This window comes from Elgaria multicarinata, chromosome 8, assembly GCF_023053635.1.
Source record: "Elgaria multicarinata webbii isolate HBS135686 ecotype San Diego chromosome 8, rElgMul1.1.pri, whole genome shotgun sequence".
Classification (NCBI taxonomy): domain Eukaryota; kingdom Metazoa; phylum Chordata; class Lepidosauria; order Squamata; family Anguidae; genus Elgaria; species Elgaria multicarinata.
In genome coordinates, this window is record NC_086178.1 from 83,464,930 (window position 1) to 83,488,890 (window position 23,961).

The following is a 23,961-nucleotide window of genomic DNA, read 5'->3' on the forward strand; positions in this document are numbered from 1 at the left end:
GTGTATTCATCCTAAAAAATGAATGTTTAATATTTATTTATTTATTTATTTATTTATTACATTTCTATACCACCCAATAGCTGGAGCTCTCTGGGCAGTTCACAAAAATAAAATAATTATAAAAATTGCTTACATAGTCACCTTTTGGAAATAAATAAATAAATAAATAAATAAATAAATGGATAATTAATATTTTTGGGAATATTTTAGAGAGAAATTATATCCAGGATCATGTAATATATATTTGCGGATAGAGGAAGCAGTGAGGAAATAACGACACAGATCCCAGAGCTTGGGGAAAACTAGGGCCTCTTTATTTAAAATTGTGTAATTCAACCCTCCCTGGATCTGCTCATGAAAGTGCGGGACGCTAAACGCTCTGTCTCCAGGCCACTAGCCTGTATTATGGGTGAGCCACTTGGCCAAGCCCGGAGTTGGGTGAAACCTGGTTCCTTTCTTGCGCTACACACATGTGCTTGGGGGAAACCACTCCGTGTCACCTCTGCTTGGGCCACTCAACTCTGAGTAGGTGAGACAGTGGGGTCCCCAAAGTCAGGCTGTATCCTGGGTCAAGAGCTGCATGGTTCCTGAGGAACAGGCCTCAGAGCCTTCCAACCACCATAAAGGTGCCCAACGAGTGCTCACCAACCTCCTCTGATATCCTAAGATTCCCGCAAAATATTTCTCTCTGGTTTCTCCCATTAACTATACAGTGCATTACAAAACCCCAAAAAGGTTAACTGTTCAAATGGTATACTTATTACAAATGTTAGAATGTTTTGAACATTTTAACATGGCAAATATGCCAGACTTTTAACGTTTGAGGTATAGAATTTATTGCAGTGTTGGCATTAGAAAAGACTAGAAACCTTTTTGTTTATTGTGGATTTTGATTAAATCCACGATTTCTTGAATCTGGGACCTTTCCATTGTTAGCAAAACCAGTTGAAAGTGTTCCATGTTTTTATGCTCTATGTTCCATCTATCATAGCTGGTAATGGTACAAAATAAGTCAAAATAATCTAGATGTGTTTCATACTACAGGTATTTTCTTACAATTGTAAAAATACCTCTGGCTATTGGGCAGTATAGAAATGCAATAAATAAATAAATAAATACATAATATATGTGTTGCCAGGAGGGGCTGTCACGGTTTCAAAAATCAAATTAAACCTTTTTTAATTTGAAGAATTAACAAGAAGGCTATTAGACTCCAAATAAAGTAAATGAAGAAGAAAAAACATTGCACAGCAAAGTGATTGGGGACCTAAATTACCCACCCTCCATGTCGAAATTACTTGAGAAAATATGGGGCCCATCTATAATCCTTATTTGCCCCGCAGTGGTTGTGCAGTGGCGCTGCATCGGTTATATGACACAGCTGCCAACTCGCAGCCACCACAGGGCTTTTCCCTGAAGCTTTGAATTTAAAAAGTCAGGGACTTACCCCCACTTTTTCCTTTGAACAGAGGTCATCATGGTCCTTCCACTGTGTGGTCTTGCTTCAGCATTGAGCTGGGGGCGTTCCAGGGTGGTTGGCGACCGCTGATAGGTTGCCGGAAGAGTGGGCCTGACAAACTGAATGGCCGCCGGAAAGCCTGTGCTTCCTCCTGCCTTGGGCATTTCCCAGCCCTACCCTGCAGCAGGCATACCACGGGGGGGTTACGAGGAAGGAGTGGCAAAGCAGCACTGTGAAGACACCTGCATGGTGAACAACACAATGTTGACGTAGCATGGAATAGCTGTAGCAAAAGATATTTTTTACCAACTACATTTACATCCTAGTCCTACACATGTCTACTCAGTAGGGCTCACTCTCATGTAAGTGAGTTTAGGATTGCAGCAGAGCTCTGTTTGCAAATAATGCTAATCCACGGGTTAGGTGTTGAATTCTGGGTTGTTGTGATGTGGGAATACAGCCATGCTATGGTTTGTTGTTGGGTTTCAAACTCTGGATTGTTTAAAGCAAGGGTTGTCATTATATATTAATCCAGAACCGTGGGCAGCTCTGCCAAGATACAGAGGTGGTGGGCAAGAGTGGCAAAAAGAAACCAGCTGCTCTGCTGCAAAGGCATTTGGGATATAAGAAGGGAGTGTGTAAAGGAGAAGGGAAACAAACAAGTCAGGGATTGAGAATACAATTCACAATTTGTTTGATCATCTGCCAGACAAATCCTCGGTATGGGAACAAACCATGGGTTGTTTTTAAATGGATTCGTCTTTGTATGCTGTCTGTTTTTATGTTTTTATGCTTTTAAATTTTGTATATCAATTTTTAATGTTTAATGTTAATCTTCTGTAAACCGTCCAGAGAGCTCCGGCTGTGGGGCGGTATAGAAATGTGAATAATAATAATAATGATGATGATGATGATGATGATGATGAAACCATAGGTTAGTGTTAGGTGAAAACCAGGGATTAGAATATCAGCTGTATCCAGATCTGGAAAGGGGAGGCCCAGGTGACATTGACTATTGCCACATGCGATATATAATCTGTCCTTAAAGAGCATTTTTAAGCTTCAGCTGCTGTGAAATATAGTAAGTCACTTCCTGGCAGATATGGGATGGTGAGATAAGAACTATGTTTCATCAACTACTAGTGTGTCTGTCTTCCAGATGCATTACAGTGGTGCTGGTTTTGACCTTAAAAGCCTTAAGCACTTTATTTTAAGAGAAATGTCTTGAATCGACTTGCCCAGTGAAATATGTAAGGAAAGGTCTAATTCAGGCTAACATCTAACTATGCTGTAATATGTAGCAGAATTTGGAGTAGGCCATGTTCTATCATGGTTCCACAGTTGTTGTTTTTACTCTTTCTCTCCCAGCATCCCTGACTATTGGCCATCCTGGCTGGGGCTGGTGAAAGTTGAAGTATTGGGAGGGAGAGTAAAAGAAGTGTATTTGACTTTCACATGAAAATGCCAGACTTCAAATACTTTTTAAGGCTTTATTTCCCACTGTGGAGCACAAACACCCACCCACACCCACACATACCCTTTCCTTCACTCTGGTAAGGTGAAAAAAGGTTAGAGTTCTTGAAAGCAAGACTTCTAGTACTTTTCCTAGGGATGGTGGAAGGTAGCCTGGCTTAAAGCTGTGAGCGGTGCTTGGAACAGCCGAAGAGTCTTCCATGCCCTCTCTGTAAAATAGACTAATGATAAGAAGGCAGCTGATGTGGTTAAGCCCTGCCAGTTCTACAGCGCTGTGGAGGCTTTCCGGATATGGGGAGGCAACTGACAAAAGAGGACAGAAAGAAAGAACCCATGGGTAGGGAAAACAAGCCACAGTTTGTTTTGCTCATCTGCCCAACAGTTCATGGGTAGGGCAGTCAACCATGTGTTAGCATTATTTGTAGACTTGTGAACATGGCCAGTGACTTAAAGATAATAATTGCTGTATATTATGTCATAAGCTTAGAATTTTACTTCAAGCTATGCAAATATTACCTTTGTGTGATGAAACAACTTACTAAACCTTCTTTTCTTTTTAAAAAGAAAATTTCAACATTTCTGTGTTGCCATATCCCATATAAATTTAGAGTGCAGCCCTCTCTACATGTCTGCTCAGAATTAAAGCCCCACTGAATTCAATGGAGACATACTCTCAGCTAAGTGTGTATAGGATTGCAGCCTAAACATGTTATCAAAACAGAGAGATGTCTTAAAACTATCATTTTGCTTCAGCAGTGGAATGTAAATAAATATTTCTCTCTGCTAGTTCAGAATTTTTAGAACGCCTAAATGGGTTTGCAGAAACCTTTAAAAAAGATTATGTTTGTATAAGTATCAAACTGTTTCCAGTCCTTCTTTGGAACAGTATATTTGAAGTAGTGTATAATCAGATTGAAGTGGTGAAGATTCTGTGTCAGCATATTCATTTCTTTCCAAGCAAATAAGTTTGTTCATCTTATTCTAGTAAAAGGATGAATTACAGTTTTTAACTTCCGCCCCCATACATACAGCGAATTGTTGTAATATTTTTTTGGACATAGTAAGTATTCCTACCGGTATGTGTCCTAGACAATTTTGGCAAAATTATCTTCATTCTTCTACAGTTTTGTATCCATTTTGTAATATGAAGTAACAGCATAAAGATATGGCCTAGGATTGTATGAGGAAACTGCAAGAGAGTCACAACCTGAAGCTGTTATCACTATTAACTTGGCATGCCCAGAATCTTGGCATGCCCATAACATGTGTTATGATAGGAACAAATAGGCAAGAATAATACAACTAAACCACCTTAGGAGTCAGGTAGTTAAGAAACTAAAATAAGCAGTAGTCAGGTTAAATAAGTAATTGATGGCAGTATTCTGGCTAATTCTAAAAGCGGTGCACAACAAGCATATGAAACACAAAGTAGACGAGAACAAAAGCAAAGCAATCAGTGTCCAAACAAATGAACCTGTTGAATTTCTAATGGGTGATTTGGGTTTCCAGCTATCACTACAGCCTTTTCTGGTAGCTAATAAGACGGAAACTGCTCAAACAATAAATGCTACTTTATAGTGTATTCCAATGCCTAATTTTAATGTGATGCCTGTATACAAATATATGGTGTGACCACATTTAGAATACTGTGTACCGTTCTGGTCAAAACACACACACACACACACACACACACACACACACACACACACACACACATATATATCTGCAGAAAAGGGCAACTAAAATGATCAAGAGCATCTTCCCTATGAGGGAAAGTTACAATAGCTGGGATTGTTTAGCTTGGAAAAAAGAAGTCTAAGAGGAGACCTATAGAGGTGTACAAAATTATGCATGGTGTGGAGAATGTGGATAGGAAGACATTTCTCTCCCTCTCCCATAATATTAGAACCCTGGGGTCATCCCATGAAGCTGATTGGTGGGAGATTCAGAACAGATAAAAGGAAGTACTTCTTCACACGGCGCATAGCTAAACTATGGAATTACCTACCAAAAGATGTGGTGATGGCCTCCAATTTGGATGGATTTAAAACATTTTGGATAAATTCCTTGGAGAGAAAGCTATCAATGGCTACTAGTCCTGATGGCTATGTGCTGCTTCCAGTATCAGAAGCAGTCAGCCTATATACACCAGTTGCTGGGGAACATAGGTGTGAGGATGTTGTTGCACTGTGTCCTGCTTTGTGGGTCCCTGACCTACAGCTGGTTGGCCACTGTGTGAACATAGTGCTGGACTAGATGGTCCTTAGTCTGATCCAGCAGGGCTCTTCTTATGTTCTTATGAATAGGGCAAACACATGAGGAGAAGGAATGCTCCAGCCGTGACCACCTCCTCCATCTTATTTGTGGTCCTTATCAGGTTTGTTGCCGTCCATAAAGAGCCTCCTGTCTGGAGGAGAGGGGCGGAGCTGGGGCACTCTTTCTCCTCACGTCTTTGCACTATTCAAGTTCAGAATGCCTGAATAGAGCTTTTGTTTGCCTACCCCAACCCCACAATGTGGATCATCTTCAACATAATGCAAGAAAAGGTATCTAAAACAGTAGGAAGTCCTCAGGGTTTCCTTAGTCATGTTTCTATTAAAAAGACAGTTTTCCTGTGATAAAAAGATCCCATGTTTTAATTAGCAAAACTTGTACAGAAAGCAATTATGTACAAGCTTGGTTCATGAAGATTTAAGCAGTCTGTGATTTATCCAAATATAGGGAACTGGTTTATTCAAGCCATTATTCATTCACAAACTAGACTATCAAACCTCTAGGATATCAAACTTCTATTCTCTTCTAATGATGCCCCCCTCAACAAGAAGCTTCACCAATATTTGCATAAGGGAAGTGTAGCGATTTATTTTAGCTGGCTAAAGAAATTCTTCAATTGAAGATAGGCTCAACTATGGTTTGAAGTTTTTGTCTATATTTTAACATATCTTTCACAAAAATCCAGAGGGTGATTCCAGATGGACAGCGACTAGTGCAGGTTGCAGTTCTGGTGCTCTTGATTTTATTTTGAAAATAATATTTTAATATTTTAATTTTTTGCTTTGGCTGAATCTAGGGCTGCAAGCAGAAAGAGTCATCAGGCCCTCATCACTATCACTGCTTAACAAGGAAATAGTGCTGGGGTGTCAGAAAGTGCAGATGAAGCATCCATCTTGGATGGGTGATGTCGCAACCTGCTTCTTTGCACATTTTGATGTTGAAAATTACCTCAGTATAATCTGTATACTCAAATATATATTGGATATATATAATATCTGTATTTGACCAATGATATTTATTTATTTATTTATTTATTTATTTATTACATTTCTATACCACCCAATAGTCGGAGCTCTCTGGGCTGTTCACAAAAATTAAAAACATTCGAAGTATAAAACAACAGTATAAAACCATAATATAAAATACAATATAAAAGCTCAACCAGATAAAAACAGCAGCAATGCAAAATTACAAATTTAAAACACCAAGTTAAAATTTATTTATAGACTGTTAAAATGCTGGGAGAATATCTGATGTTATAGTAATCCAACCTAGAAGTGACTAGAGCATGAATGAGCGAAGCTAAATCTGATTTCTTCAGATGGAGTACCAGAGGGAGTTGGTGAAAGGTACCCATGGGATCCTCAAGTTGCAAAGTTCTTGCTTCAGGAAGAGTGTGACTCCTAAAACAAGTTGAAACCAAGACACTGTCAGTATCACCAACAAGCAGGACCTAGGTTTTGTTTTAATGTTTAATTCCCACTTTTATGTTGAGATACGTTCTTTTTGAAATTTATGTTTGTATTATGGGAGGAGGCAATGTAAAAGGAAAAGAAGTGTACAAGTTGATAAAATGCCAGGTCCTGGGACCATTTTGTTTTATCTCCTAAACCCCAATTCTGTTCCTACTTGTAGGAGTGCCTTTCTATCTAGAACATGTTGCTTCACTTATCAAAGCCTTTGTTTCCATTCCAATCTAGATTAACATTTGTCTGTTTACACTGTAAGGGCTAGGAATATGAATATATATATATATATATATATATATATATATATATATATATTTCACAGTATCAATGTCTTTGGATTCCTAATTTCATCCACTGCTTTGGGGACTTACAGCCATATTTCTCTGTCTTCATGGCACTATAAAGGTTTTTCCTCCTGCTGGTGCCAGATCTTTACTCAGATAAGTTAGGGTTTTTTTATGTGTCTACTTGGTTCACAAACAGATGCTTTAAAATTCTTTCCAGTAATTGACTTCAATCAAATCACATAAAAGTAATGACTTGTTTCATTCAGTGTGCTCATAATTATAATCATAAGTAATTCGAATCACATATTACTTATTGCCAACTTTAATAATTTTAAAGAGTGAAAGCCATTTCACTATACTCCTTTAAAGCAAGTCTCATGGCTAAGATATAATTAATAATAAATGTGTTGCCTTGTTGATCCATCTGATAATATCAATTTTGAACCCAGCACTCATATAGCTTAATGTGACTTTATTAAGATGTTATAATTTCAGCATGGGATTTGACTCTACTGGTGCTTGCCATTGCTCTGTGACAACTTGGCTTTAATAATGTACACTTGTTATGTTTGTTCAAATCTACTCAGCCTAGTTTCGCCCCTCAAATTGCTGTCACACATTGACCAAGAAAGTGAAATGTTAGCACATTTTCTGCAAACAATGTGTGTCCTGTTGGTCTGTCTTCTTCAAAACTGGATACAAATATTTGCTTTTGCTTAGTGCTAGGAAGAGCTGTTTCTTTGCAAATGATCTATTGTATTGCATGAATATTAATTTGTAGAGCAACGATCAAGCTACTCCAGAGCAAGTAGACAAGGGTGAATCATGCTTTCTCAGCCTAATCTGCCTCTCAGCATTTGTTAGGATGACAAAATCTAAAGTTGTCTAATCTGGCCATGGTCACACATGCCTTAGTTACTTCCCATTTGGAATATTGTAATGTGCTCTACACGGGAATGCCTTTGAAAACTGTTCAGAAACTTCAGCTGGTCCAGACTGTTGACCATGGCTGGTTACAAGGAGCGTGTGACCCCCTTGTTACAGGAGCTTTAATGGCTACCGGTCTGTTTCCAGGCAGAATTAAAAGTGCTAGTTTTGACCTATAAAGCCCTGTATGGCTTGGGACCAGGCTTCCTAAAAGACTGTCTTCTCCCATACAAGGCTGCCCAGTTAAGATCTTCTGGAGAGACCCTTCTTTTGAGACTGTCATCATCACGGGCTTGTTTTGGTGAAGACATGAGAGAGGGCTGTTTCGGTGGCTGCTCCCAGGCTATGGAACTCCCTCCCAAGGGAGGGTAAGTTTTGTTCCCTGTCTGCTCTTGTTCTGCTTCATTTAAGAAAGCCGTTGGCCCATAAATGGTTGGGTGCTGTTCTTTATTTTTTTATTTTTTTGTTCTGTAATAGTTATGTTTTTATTGTATTTTAATGCATTCTTTTATTGTTTTAATCAGTTGTAATTATGCCTGTAAGCCAACTTGAATGCTATTTTATGGTAGAAAGGTGGGGTACAAATCAAATCAATCAATAAAAAGCCAGTTCTACACATTGCCTTTCACAGCAGCTCCTGCACTTGCCATACAATGGAGCAACTAATTTAGGGAAAATTTGTGAAAAGTGTGAAGGCTGGTGGCTAATAACTTAGGACATGACTTCCTAGCTCCAAAATGGTTCCAGTTATTTAGGACACAATCCTATGCATGTTTGGATAGGGGAAAAAGTCCCCAGCATTCCCCAGCCAGCATGGAATTTTAGGACTTTTTTTCTGTATAAACATGGATGGGATTGCATCATTATCCAATAATGTTTGGGTGAAATATTTAGAGCCTAACTGGGGACCCATCGCAGGCTTGATAAGACCTTTTGAGTTTTTTTCTTTTTTTCTTTTTACGTCCTTGCCTTAAAAGAACTGATTAACCAGAGAGAGACAATTTCATCTCTTCACACCCTGATCATTTCCCAAAAATGTGTTATATACTATATGAATATGATGATGATAAATCATCTCAGTTTTTGTTTCTGAATACATTTTTGTGAGTGGTTCGAGATTTCTCTCTCCCTTATCATGAATGTTTTTTTAAGTTGAAGCTATATAAGAAAATAAAAAACAGGGCTAGATTTGAGTTGGGCCTCAACAAAGTGTCTTTTGTTGGGTCACAGCCACAAGCTTCTCTGGTGGCAATGGTGGGAAATTCAAAATGGTGGGCTTCCAGGCTACAACAGGTGCATTGTGGATAATTGGAAATAGTGCAGTCTCAGGGCAACTGCCCAGTGGTACCAGTACTCACGCTAGACCTGACTTCAAAAATTACCTAGCAGGAATGACATTTGCTATAAAACTGGCTTACATGACATTGTGTGAATGTTGTGTGCCAGGTATTTTAATTTTTAACTTTTGAAAAACATCAGGATCCATTAGGCAGTATAGTAGTGTGTTTATAAAAGGCAAAAAGGTGCCAAAATATGCAGACTAAGGTTAGAAAACAATGCACATATTGTAGATAAACAAGATATGGCACATATCTTGAAGTATGTGCCATGGAATACAATACTTACTGCTAAGTAAACATGCATAGTATAGAGCTGTAGTTAAAACAAACACTTTTATATTAGTTCACTGTACACTAAAGCATTTCGAGGTGGAAATTTGGATTTCTCCAAATGACTCTTCTTTGTTTATCTTCCCCCCTGATGAAGAGGAACCTCCCTCAAAATGCACCTCTTGATATTGTTAATTGCGTAGTCATTCAAATATGAAAGTATAAAATATTCTCTTGCCATACTGTTTATAGTTTAAATAGTTAAGCACTGGTACTTCTGAAGAAATCTGAAACCTTTTTATAGTTTCATATTCTCTCTTGTGCTTTAGGTATTTCCAAGCTTCTGTTTACATTACCAGGACAACCAGCAGAAGCTATGCTGTGCTTAGTGTAGGGTTTAAAGGGGATCTGTGAATAATTCCAACTGGGGCTATGTATTATTTCTGCTATGGGTAAAATGTGACATAAAGCTATCAATGCTTCTCTCACAAACATGTTAGTTTGAGATTGCATAATTATCTAGCCTCTTCTTGGTCTCTGTGGATCATACATATAGACTCTGTGCCTGTGCAGAGCCTCGATCTGGGAAACTTCTATAGCTGAGGAACCTTTTGATGGGAACCCTCCCTCACAGTCCTACTGCGCATGTCCTAGCAGGTTTCCACGCATCTCCTCAGTTCTCTTTCAAACTGGCTTTGATCTGAGTATACAGTACCTGGCAGCTATTTCTGCTTACCATAAGCCCATCCAATGGTTCTTCAATTTGTACCCAACTCCTCATTAGTCAGGTCTTAAAGGGGATTAAAAATCTTGCTCCTCTAGTAAGGGCTCCGGTTCCTCAGTGGAGTTTATTGGTAGTTTTGACAGTGTTAACTGCTAAACTTTTTGAACCTCTTGCAAAGTCTGATCTTGGATTGCTTTCATGGAAAGTCGCTTTTCTAATAGCTATCACTACAGCTTGTAGATTCACTGAGTTGTGTGTTCTTTGAATCGAGCCACCTCACTTAGTTTTTCATAGAGATAAAGTGATCCTCCGGCCTGATTTACGTTTTCCCTAAGATATTATCTGATTTCCACCTTAATCAGGATATTGTCCTACCATTGTTTTCCCGTCTCCTTCATCTCCTTTGAAGTTGACTCTTCATGTGCTGGATGTCCATCAAGCACTTGCTCTCTGTAAAGCCAGGACTGAGATTGCAGTATTGTCACAATGGTTTGTTTCCTGAATTGTGCACGCTATCAAGCTAGCTTATGAGTTTGCTGGTCTGAAATTAACTCTTTCAACATGAGGCATGGAGTACCGATACCACAATTGTGCAGGGCTACAATATGGTCAAAACCTTTATTTCCAGCTCAACAGGACTACAGCTTTGGTCATCCGATTCTATTATCAATCCCGCAATAGGACATCATAACGCACTTCCCCCTCTAGTAAGTCATCTTGTAAATCGCCCATATGTGTGTGATGTACAGAGACCATGAAGAAGAAAGGCAGGTTGCTTACCTGTAACTGTAGTATTCTGTGCATTCCTCACCCACCATCTCCACTTCAGTATTGATGTCGCTATTGAGGTTGGTACCGAAATGTAATGTTCTCCTAAGTTACGAGGCCAACTAAGTTGCGAGGCCCAGATGTCCACTTGAAGAACTACAGTTACAGGTAAGCAGCCTATATTGGTCTCATGTAGGCCTCTTTGTATTATGTTGCTGGCTGCATGTGGAAAAATGGAGGGTATAACCTCTTGAGCTGGCTTCTCGAGTACCTAGAATATAGGGGGAAGTATGGTGCCTAGGAGTCTGTCTATATACAATAAATGCTAGATGAAAGCAGGGTCAGTAAGTACAAAATGGACATGTCAGTATACTCCCTACCAAAGCTAGGCTTCCATCGCACCAAGGTTTTTATCCTGCAGGTTACTGGGGCTTTTTCTTCCAGATTCTTTGCTGGATTAAGAGCAGCTCCTTTACGTGGGTGGAGACATGCTTTGATTCCAGGGATTCATTTGTCTGCAAGTTCTATATGTTTCATTATACAGCCGCTAGATGTTGCTGCTGTATAGCACAACTCCATCATTACACACTGCCGATGTAGTGGATTAATACTCCTTGCGGCGTTATCTCCGATCTTTTTAAAAACGGAATAAAAATCGAAATGCATGGGAGAGGCCCTGGAGGTTGACAAAATCATGTAAAGGACCTGCAAACTTCTGTGAGTGGCCAGAGAAGGGACATAGCTCAGTGTGATAGAGCACATGCTTTGCATATAGAAGGTCCCAAATTCAATCCCTGGCTTCTCCAGTTAGGGTGAGGAAAAAGAATCCTTCCTGAAACCCTAAAGAGCTGCTGTCAGTCAACGTCAACAGTACTGGGCTGATTTTGTTCTAGTTATGTGGAGTTCATCTATTCAAGGGTACTTCTAGTTAATCTTACAGGTAGAAACAGACTCTATTTGGTCATAAGATTAGGGGACAAGAGAGGCTGTCATAGCCAGGTGTGCAATTAACAGCATTGCTTAAAAAATCAGTTGTTCTTTAATATTTATTTCATCATTATTGGAACATGGACAGCCTAATCCTATGTACTTTTGCTTAGAAGTAAGTTTCACTGTGTCCAGTGGTTTAACTTATACTAGATTACATTGCCCAGAGTACAACAGTTATTGGCTCACTCCGAGATGGAGTAAATAAATAAATAAAGTAGATTACATTGAAGTGTTGAGTGAAAGCAGATATATAACTGTTATACTTTGTTTTATTGGATTTGCTGCCTGATTAATTAATTATCAGATATAGAGGAGTATAATATTATCTAAATTACCTTAAAACAATGCAGTGTTGTATATAATCCATTTCTCTGTGTGTTTTGTAGATAGTTTTCATTTAGCTCAACACATTCTTGTGACTAACTTTACAAGTTTGGTTTGTGTCTTTAAATCTAGCTGTCAGTAGAAGATGAAATACAGTTTTCTTTCTTTGAAAGGAAATTTGTTTTTATCTCTTATGTGAAACCCTCATCACTGAAGAAACGTCTGTAAACATAAATTACAAATCCTTCAGGAGCCAAGAAAAAGGAAACTAAATGTAGGAAAGAAACTATCACATTTATTATCTCATGTTGATAAGTGTTTATACAATGGGAAAAACCAAACCCTTGGGAATCTCACTGTAAAATAGTCCAGTTGGTTTGAATTAGGTTTCCATGTGAAATATAGCCTTTTCTTTCTTCCTTTCCCCCACTTTAATTAACATTGTGGGAAAGTAAAATGGACATTTTCTGAGTGATAGTAGATATCTATATAGGATCAGTTTTTGAACACAAACAGAACTATATGTTAAGATGATTGTTCTCACTGAACCTAATTAAATTCGAAACGACTTGGCAGTAATGTCAGATCGGGAATATGGGGTTTAGATCAAATTGAATTGAATGTGTTTGCATGTTAGCAAAAATATGTATAGTTCTGAGAATTCAAACCCTAGTTGAAATTCATTTGTTATAAATAATTCTGGTATTAAACAAGATTCATTTTTTAAGTAGTGATGTAGTGGGGTACTAAGTATATCAAACATACATTCAGGAATGAAAGAAAGAATAGTTTTAGAACAAGTGTTTTTGGAAAGAAATAGTAACAAATGGACTTGAGTTTGCCCCCCTTACAGACAAGAGGGCATTATCCAACTGTGTCATTCCCTTAGCACAAATAATATTGCACTAGTGGGAATTAGGTTCTGAACTATGCACAAGAGAAGAGTCCAGCTAAAGTTAAGTTTGTGCAAGTGGTTTTGCAAAGCTCTTGTGGAACATGTGGTGTGTTGTGCGTTCCCATACTGCAATTATTTATGCAACTGCTTGCACCTATTGTGCAATGCATTGTGCAGCTGGTTATGCGGCTGCTTGCACAACCAGTTGTGCAAACATAATGGGCAATTGTTTCCACAGTGGAAAAATACTCTGCCATTGCTATTTGAGTTTGTGGAATGTCACCATTGGATATTGCCCATTGCATTCCAGGAAAGTCTTATTGAGAAGATCCATTTATATACAAAAATTTGCTAAACATGAAACCTCAGAACTACTACTTTTTTTTTACCTGAAAAGGTGTAATTATGTGCAACTAATTCTTGTATAAGTAGACCTCTTTCAGCTCAATCCTATCCATATTTACTCAGAAGTAAGTCCTATTGGTACTTACTTCCATGTATGTATGCTAAGGGATGCAGCCTTGTCTTTCCCAATCTGGAACTTTGGGATGCACAATAAATTAGATAAAGTCAATGGCCCTAGCAGGCCTGATAAAGTCAATGGCCCTAGCAGGCAATACTGTCAAAGTCTTCTCACTTAAAACTTTTATTTAGATTAAGACCTTTCTGTGGGCTTTACTCCTAACCGGATGGGACTACACAGATCCAGACAATCTGATAACTATTATTGTCTACGCAACGAACTGGGAGAAAAGCACTCATAAAAGCACCAGTTTAGGAGCATTGCACATTTTTGGAATGTTTCGTATTTTTAAAAAGATGTTTTTTAATCTCTGTTGATATGTATATACAGAACTACTATTTTCATGGAGTTGAAAGTGCCTAATGTATAGAAGTGAATTTGCTGCTTGGTTCCATATAATTTGTTTTGCTAAACAATTATATAGCCTTAAACATACCAGTAGTAATACTGCCATCTCACTTGGAGGGGTTGGGGTTGGATGAACAATATGATTTCTTTATCGTTATACATATACCAAAATGAATATGTATCATGTTTACTTAGGTTCTTATTTGGAACAGAAAAATATGAGTGTGAGTGAGTGTGTGTGTGTGTGTGTGTAAGTGTAACTTTTCAGTTCATTGTTCAATTGGAAGACATATTAATATAAATAAAATGTACAAATATAACTGCTTTTGTTTGTTTGTTTTTGTTTTAAAAAATATATAAGGTGAGCTCTTGGGTGACGTGGCTGATTCTGACTGCAGGTTCTATGGAGGAAAAGCGAGAAGTCTTCTCCTATGTGGTACATGTGGCAAAATGCTGCTGGAACATGGGCAACTACAATGCTGTTATGGAGTTCTTGGCAGGACTCAGGTACTTGCAGGTCATTTTTCAAATGATAGAGACGCAGGCATAGATTAAATTGCAGCTTCTGTTACATTCAGCTGTCTTTTAAAAAAATAAACCATGAACTCCAACAGTCACTGTGCTAAATAGTGTTCTGTTCTGTTGCTAAGTTGTGTAATTTTTCTTGTCCAGTGAATTTATGACTGCTCACTGTTTTGGGAAAATTGTATATGATGGATGACAGAGGTTATATTTGGTGAAAGACAGGTCTTTTCTCAGAATACTCTAGAGACAATGCCATTTATCTTCCTAAATGATAAACAAGTTAAACTAGAAACGTTAACATACTTTTAAAAAAAAAAAAACCCAACCAATACCAACTTTCTAATGGAAAGAGCCAGTCTAGCAATTAAAAGGAAGGTCATAAAACCTCAGAAAAATGCAGATTACTTCTTGCCAAACGCAAAATGTTAAAAACCTTTGCTCCAGTTTTCATTATCAACATTTACTGATGTAATAACAGCAGTTATTTATTTGTTATTTCTTATCCTTCCCAACACACTCTACCTCAGTCCCCTGCACCATGCAGGTTGGGGATCTACAATAGCAAAAAAGTGAGAATTTCTTCATATGAAGAAATTTAATCTGTAACAAGAAAAGTTGGCCAATATTCAGATCTTGAGTTTGTTGTGGTTTCTGTTTAAATTCTGTACTCTAGAACTGCTGGACTAATTAATGGTCCTTGTTTTGCTATTGGCTTATATATTTTTATACACTTATTCTGCCTACATACATAATGAATGTGCATAAAGCATTTATATCTACAGGTATTGCAGGATGTTTAAACCATAGAAAGCTATGGATAGGAGCACCTATTATCTAATGCAAGTAGGATGCAATAATTAATGATTCATTGTTAACGATTCAAAGTGTATTCAGTTTTCATGAATTTTAGTTGAGTACATCTAGGGGCTTTCTAATGAAATATTACTAGAATTTGATCAAATAGTGGTTATATAAAGGAACTATGGATGTTGCCAGGGCTCTCTTTGCATTTTCTAGTATAGTCACAGCTCCCATAGCCAAAAAAGCAAGCCACTGCAAAGCAGCTATCTCATTAACCATTTTATGATAATCATACAAAATCAGCAACATTTTCATTATTAACAACATTATAACAGCATTTGGCAAGCTTAACTGTAAGGAACAACAAGACATGTATAACCTTTTTATACAATTGATAGGTGTTTTTTTTAATGCAACTTTACTTTTAACTAGTTTTTGTACTGAATTTCATAGGTAACTCATAGCTGTGTTTTTCTTTAGAAACACACATAATGATAATGAACTTTGAATGCAATCCATTTAGCATGTAACAAGATGATCTGGGCTACTGAACTTCAATATAAAATTTGTTTACTTTTTTTCATACAGGTCAAGAAAAGTTTTAAAAATGTGGCAATTCATGGACCAGTCTGATATTGAAATGATGCGAAGCTTGAAAGATGCTATGGCACAGCATGAATCATCATCTGAATATAGAAAAGTTGTCAACCGAGCTCTGAATATCCCAGGCTGTAAAGTTGTTCCTTTCTGTGGTGTATTTTTAAAAGAACTCTGCGAAGTTTTGGATGGGGCTGCAAGCCTCATCAGACTTTGTCCTCAGTATAACTCTCAGGATGAAACACTGGAGGTAAACGAATGAGAAAGAACATTGCTACGTAAAAGGGGTTTAATAATTCCTGCATTTATTCATAATTGGTAGATATGGCATTGTAATATGATCAAATGCTACATACCTATGCATAGTATTTTAATTGCAGGAGAAGCAGAAGTAGTGTGAAAGCTCATGTGTTTGTTATTGCTTGTATTTGTTGCACCAGCATATGCTACAAGCCACAGCATAGAGCTGCAATTCTGGGAGAAGTGGGAGGTCATACTGCCATTTCAGGCTGCTTTTTTAAAAATATTGATAACTGCATGCACACCTTTACAGGTTTCAAGATGGTTTCTATGTGTGCTATGCTAATACTATTTTGTTCACATAGATCCAATATGTACCCCAAATCATCCTATACTCATTTACCTGTTCAGCTCAATGGAACTTACTTCTGAGTAGACATGTATAGGATTGTGCTGTTAATAGATCCAATGATGATCCATCTGGCAGGAAGTAGCATTACAGGGTGATTTGTACGACCTTCCTTACACAAGATACTAATGTAGCTGCATTAGCCCATTCAGTGTGCCAGTTGCTGCTATATGTATTCATATTTATTTAATTAATTTTTAAATGCACCTTTAAGGATAAAACCCTCTCAGGGAAGCATACAGGATAAAAAAACATACAAAATTATACAAATAGGCAATATTTTTACAATAAAATACTATAAAATCGAAGTGGATATCTAAAATGCATTTGTTCTGCAATTGTGCTTACTGAAACATTGTTAAATTATCAGTTCTCAGTGCTATATGTGTTTTCTTTTAGTTTGTTGCAGAATACAATGGGCAAGATAACTATTTACAACGGATAGGTCAAGATGGCCTACATAATACGGAAAAAGAATCAACGGCTAACTACATTTTTCAGACTATTCGCAGCTGTAATCGCAGCTTGGAATCAGAAGATGGAGAAGATAATTTTATTGAATATGAAGGTGGAAATTCCAGAAGAAATTCTTTGAAGGACAAAAACCATTATCCGTAAGATTTTAAAGGTTTTGATATATATTCAAATTACAAAGTAAAAACATCGGTGACATAAGTTTTAACCATGATATTATATTTTTAATCTTTCCTATCCATTTCCTATTTTCCTGAAACTTCACATATCCCTACCTGGATTGTATTAACATTTCATTTTGTGCATCTCTAGGGAATAACTGATATCTATCTATCAGAATTTTCTATATCTACTAATAGAGATCTTAGTTTTCCAAATGCCTGTCTTTCTGTAACCAAAATGTCACCGTCCCCTTTCAATATGGAGGTATTAGGGGACCCCAAGAGTTGCAGAAGTCCAAAATAGCTTTAGGGGAAAATACCTCAGAGTGCTCCCACCCCAAATAAATAGCCCATTGAAATCTGAGTATGCTCAGTGGACATGGAGTGCTGACTGACTGTAGCAGAAGGAAACAGAAAACCTGTGGAGAAGGGAAATGGGAGTATATTCCATCCTGAACAGAAGCACTCATAAGTAGACCTCAGCAAGATTCCACTTGTAGTTTTTTATATTTTATATTTCATCCGTGCAATCATTGCTCTGTTAAAGAATCAGATTTTATGTTTTAAATGAAATTACATTGAAAGCATCTGGGTGTATCACTAAACAATGTTAAAGCTATGAGAACAAACCTTGGCATAAGTCAGAATGATGAGAACAAATCTCAGAGTTATGCGAACAGACCTCCGCATGCTCCCTGCTCCAGTGTGACTGTGAGATCAAAAGCTTCTGCTGCCACAGTACTTAATCTTCACTATGGTTAGTAGAAACAAGCTAGTTCCATAAAATATGGTTTGAAGTTGGCGTGTTTCAGCTAACCATAGTTAAGATGAACCACAGTTTTTCCAGATTTGGATAGCACAACAAGCAGCGCTTAATCTAAGATGGAAGTCAAAGCTTCCAAACTTGTCTTTCCAGCCTTACCAAAGGTGAAGTGGGGAGTGTGCAAACCCAAGGCTTACTGAAGCTCGTCAGTCAGCGCTCCATGTCCATTGAGCATGCTCAGTCCTCATTGGGCTATTTTTTTATGGTTTAGCGTTATGTCTGTACAGCTCAATGTGTCAATTTTGTATGTGTTTTCCCTATTTTAATGTGCTTGCTATATAAGAATTATATGCCGAGAACATGTAACTTTAATGCAAGTGTCTTCTTTGCTGGACTGCTTCCAGTCCCAGACTTTTTCTCAGAGCTATGCATGGAATCATGGCACTCAAATGTTTGGAATCCCTCTCGTTAAGTTTTATGTTCCCTCATGATGTAATTACTTCCAGCCAAAGCTTTTTCATCTCGCACATGAAGCTTTTAGAAACCTACAGATGCAGCTAGGACTTTGGTGAGTGGTGCCAGGAATAGTACCATGGCATCTTTGTTGATCTTAGCTCAGAACATTATATCCTGTTGAAACAGCATTCTGACCAAGTCAAAATAAAGGTTATTTATTATTGTTCCTAATCCCACTACTTTTAAGGACATGTTATCTGGGGTTCATAAATTATCTTAGGGAAAGCTTATCAGAGTTAATAAAGTCTTTGAATATTCACAATAGGGCATAGCCATTCAGCACAGGTGTTGTTTTAATTATGACTCATGGGAAAGCTCATGTTCTCTGACCTCAGATCCCCCATTTCTCTCTGGGTGGTAAGAAAACCACTGAAAGTCCACTGAAACTCCAGAACACTGCGCACTTAAATGAAAGTTGTGTCAAAGTAGTGGAGGATTTATTTGACAATACTAGAAATATTCTGTTAGAGCTCTACTCACAAAGAGAATTATAATTGCTATTTTTGTCTCTTCGTGGAGGGTATTACTGGAGGGTTGACTGCTGTGATATATAGTAAATAGCATTTTGGACCTGGCCATACAAAACCCAAGTTCCACATCCTGCTAATGTGTAATGTCACTTACCTAATTTCCAGCGGTAAATCCAAGCACAGAGCACAGCAATTAATAATTTGTATTTCAATGATTTATATATACCACAGGGCCCTACAGCCCTCTCAAGGCAGTTTGCACAACATAATTATAATAATATACCATAAAAAAAAACAAAATCGGTATAAATCCCACAAAAACAGAGACCATCTAAAAACAAACAGTAAAAACTAGCTATATATATATATATATATATATATATATATATATATATATAGCAACATTTTGAAAACCTGAACAAATTTTTATATTAAGCAGTAAAAAAGCAGGTTTAAACAGCCAGATCTTCAAATCCCATTTAAAAACACCCAAGGAGGGGACCAAGTGAATTTTCTATGTCATGGAGTTGCATAGTGGTGGGCCACCTCTCGCTTGTGTTTACCAGCCTGGTGGACTTTACTGGCGAGCCAAAGAGCAAGATTTCTGTCAGCCATTTTAATGGTCCTTCAAAGAACTTTGTCCTAAGCCATTAAGGGCTTTAAAAGCTCTGGAGATTAGACAGGCTCCCACTTTCAATTGCTTCAAACGCCTTTGTAAGGCGTTTTTATTTTCACAAGAGCCTGGGGAGGGGGTGGTTTAAATTGGGGGTCGAGGGCTTTTAATGGTTTGAGGGTGAGGGTTTTAATGGAATTGTTTTATATGTTATTGTAAAGCGCCTCGATGCCAGAAATGGTGAGGCGGCGCTATGAAAATGCTTTAAATAAATAAATAATAAATAAAAGTAACAATCAACTCTTTAAATTGGGTACAGATTTGCAGTGGCAACCAGTGCAGCCAATATAGAATTGATGTTTTGTGCTCCAATCACTTGGCTCCCACAAGCAACCAGGCAGCTGCATTCTGTAACAATATGCAGTGTGTTACAGTAGTATTGTCTGCTGTTGTCTACAAATATAGGCAGAGCTGGCAGATCAAAGCTGGTAAAAGGCACCCCTAGCCACCAATGCCACGTGCCCCAATAGTGTTGAGTCCAGGAGTACCCCCCTCCCCACAAGCTCACAGAAGTGAGCTTTTTTTTTTGTCCCTATCTTCAAAAACGGCAAAAAGGAGGAACCTGGGAACTACAGACCAATCAGTCTGACATCCATCCCTGGGAAAATTCTGGAGCAGATTATAAAGAAGTCAATCTGTAAACACCTTGAAATCAATGCAGTGATTACTAGAAGCCAACATGGATTTGTCAGGAACAAATCCTGTCAGACTAATTTGATCTCATTTTTTGATAGGGTAACCTCCCTTGTGGACTGTGGGAATGCTGTGGACGTCATATATCTTGACTTCAGCAAAGCTTTTGACAAAGTACCACATGACATTCTGATTAACAAACTAGCTAAAAGTGAGCTAGATGGAACAACTATTAGGTGGATTCACAGTTGGCTACAGAATCGAACTCAAAGAGTACTTATCAATGGAACCTTTTCAAACTGGGGAGAGGCAACGAGTGGGGTACCGCAGGGCTCAGTTCTGGGCCCAGTGCTCTTCAACATTTTTATTAATGATTTGGACAAGGAGGTTCAGGGAACGCTTATCAAATTTGCAGATGACACAAAATTGGGTGGGATAGCTAATACCCTGGAAGACAGAAACAAACTTCAAAGTGATCTTGATAGGCTGGAGTGCTGTGCTGAAAACAACAGAATGAAATTTAATAGGGATAAATGCCAAGTTCTACATCTAGGAAATAGAAATCAAATGCAGTTACAAGATGGGGGAGTACTTGGCTCAGCAATACTACAAACGAGAAGGATCTTGGAATTGTTGTAGATTGCAAGCTGAATATGAGCCAACAATGTGATATGGCTGCAAGAAAGGCAAATGCTATTTTGGGCTGCATTAATAGAAGTATAGCTTCCAAATCGCGTGAGGTACTGGTTCCTCTCTATTCGGTCCTCGTTAGGCCTCATCTAGAGTATTGCGTCCAGTTCTGGGCTCCACAATTCAAGAAGGACGCAGACAAACTGGAGCATGTTCAGAGGAGGGCGACCAGGATGATCAGGGGTCTGGAAACAAAGCCCTATGAAGAAAGACTGAAAGAACTGGGCATGTTTAGCCTGGAAAAGAGAAGATTGAGGGGAGACATGATAGCACTCTTCAAATACTTAAAAGGTTGTCACACAGAGGAGGGCCAGGATCTCTTCTCGATCCTCCCAGAGTGCAGGACACGGAATAATGGGCTCAAGTTAAAGGAAGCCAGATTCCGGCTGGACATCAGGAAAAACTTCCTGACTGTTAGATCAGTACGACAATGGAATCAGTTACCTAGGGAGGTTGTGGGCTCTCCCACACTAGAGGCATTCAAGAGGCAGCTGGACAACCATCTGTCAGGGATGCTTTAGGGTGTATTTCTGCATTGAGCAGGGGGTTGGACTTGATGGCCTTGTAGGCCCCTTCCAACTCTGCTATTCTATGATTCTAATATCCCTCTATCCAGATTGGCAGATTTCCTTACATTGCTTCTGCTTTCTCTATAAAGCCTCAGCTCGTTAGCCCTCATCCAACACAGAACTGACTCCACACACCTGTTCAAAATTTCTACAATCTTCCAAGGATTCATAGACGGAAATGTGAAGGCGAGCTGTGAGCCATCAACGTACTGATGACATCTTAGTCTGAAACTCCAAATGACTTCCCCCAGAGGCTTATGTAGCTGGGCCTAAAGCATTCAACAGGGTTGGGCAACTATGGGATTCTGGATCCATTTTGGCAGCCCCACAAACACCCCTGTGAGCCCCAGTCTGCCAGGCAACCCAGAAATAAAAGGTTGCCCCTGACTTTTTTTTAAAAAAAAGCTCCTAATCTGTAACAACCCCTCCCCCCTATCAATCTGCAGTATAATGAGTATTTTTGCCCTCGGTCTTTAAGAGTTCTTAAGGCTGGTGGGAGAAGAAGAGTAGTAATGGGCAGAGTACATTTTTGTATCACAACTTCTATAAAATCCTAATCCTATGTCTCACTGAAACACTATATTTATGCCATCGTCCAGTAGATGCTCATTTGTGCACAAAGCATGAGCATCATGTTCTAAATGTGCTCATCCCCTTAATATGTGCATGAAGTCATCTTTGCTTCCTGGCAAAATAGTTTCTAATAGAATTATGATAATCCGGCAGTTCTTTCTGGGCAGTTGAGCAACATTTGATGCCAAGTGAGTCTGACCTCCTTTCTTGTCCTTTCACATCACCTCTTGACATCCAAAAAGTGTTTAGAAGGCCTTGTTATATCATTATTTTAATAATCTATAGCTTTTCTTTCAGGAATTACGTATTTTTAACTGAAGTTTATGTTTTACATTGGGAAAATGATATTTGTTCAGATATTAAACTTGAAATGTTTTCTTTAAAACATTGAGCAGAAATCTTCCATTTGTTAGGATTTGTTACCTCTGAATATTTAATTTATTAATTTAATTTATTGTGTTTATATCCCGCCTTTTTTCCTCCAAGGAACTCAAGGTGGCATACATAATCTTTCACCTCTCCATTTTATCCTCACAGCAACCACCTTGTGAGTTTGGTCGGGCTGAGAGTCTGTGACTGACCCAAAGTCACCCAGGGAGCTTCCATGGCTGAGTGAGGACTAGAACCCAGATCTCCTGACTTCTGGTCCAACACTCTAGCCACTACACCACACTGGCTCTCAAAGGCTGGGTCCTCTTTTGACCCTCCCAGGAGTATCTGGCTGACCATGGTAGGAAACATGGACTGGATGGACCTTGTTCATCAGTGATCTACTTACATTAATATAATCCAGGGGTGGGCAACTTATGTCCTTCTAGACGTTGTTGGACTGCAACTCCAGTTGGCCCTAGCCAGCAGATCATGGTGAGGGATCATGGGAGCTGCAAGCCAACAACATCTGGATAATCATAAACTGTCTACCCCTGATATAATCCATGACACTGCTGTTCTTGCTTGATTATTTGACAGACGTGGCACTAAATTGAGTTCCATACTCTTTAGTCCTGTTCTGGTTTATCCAAATTACCTGTTTTCTCTGCATATATCTTCATCCATCTTCTGTTTTTTGGGCTGTATACGCAAACAAACAAACCCACCCAAACACTTTGAGCATTTCGTAAGTTCATGGAGGTTACTCTGGAGTTTGGTTTGCACCAAAGATGTATTATTTGTAAACTGCCAATAGCTCATTCCTCAGTGGTTTAATATCCTTTTAATAGTAAATTTAAGCCTTTAAAATGAAGTATTTAGTGACATAATGTTTTCCCTGTCGTATCCCTTCTTCAAGCTTCTCTATGGGTCTACTCTAGTATAGCTAAATAGCCCACCGTTTATATGACGCTGCAGTGTGACTGTGGCTTAGACATGTACTGAAGAATTAATAATGTGCATATGGTTCTGGCCTATTCAGTTATGGCAGCTGATATATATATATATATATATATATATATATATATATATATATATATCAGACCCCTTTCTATCTGCCCATTCCCTGAACTGTTGCAGGGGGCACCCTTCTTCTCTTGTTTTTTCACATGCATCTCTTCTTGCTCTTTTTTTTGAGGAACTGGAGAGAGACCAACAAGGAATATGCAGAAAAGAGGAAGGGGAAAGCCCATAGTTGGTTTTATCAAGCTATTTTTCATTTGTGAATAACTACCTTAATTTGCCTGAAATAACTGTAACTTACAGAGTCATGCAGTGTCCAATTATTCACAATCATGCTTTCACTTGTGCTATTTGGATGTAAAATATTATCCACAAGTAGTATTTTCAGCTCCAAGCAGAACAGT

At 38.4% G+C, this 23,961-nt stretch overlaps 1 protein-coding gene across 5 annotated transcripts in view; it reads left to right on the top strand.

Annotated features, from left to right (window-relative positions):
* The window catches only part of PLCE1 (phospholipase C epsilon 1), a 140,806-nt gene that overhangs the window by 72,841 nt on the left and 44,004 nt on the right, over positions 1-23,961 (top strand). For all 5 annotated transcript variants that reach the window (XM_063132890.1, XM_063132891.1, XM_063132888.1 and 2 more), the window contains exons 4-6: positions 14,433-14,578; positions 15,986-16,244; positions 17,043-17,257. In XM_063132890.1, the coding sequence (XP_062988960.1) occupies positions 14,433-14,578; positions 15,986-16,244; positions 17,043-17,257 (620 nt within the window). The remainder of the gene's footprint in view (positions 1-14,432; positions 14,579-15,985; positions 16,245-17,042; positions 17,258-23,961) is intronic.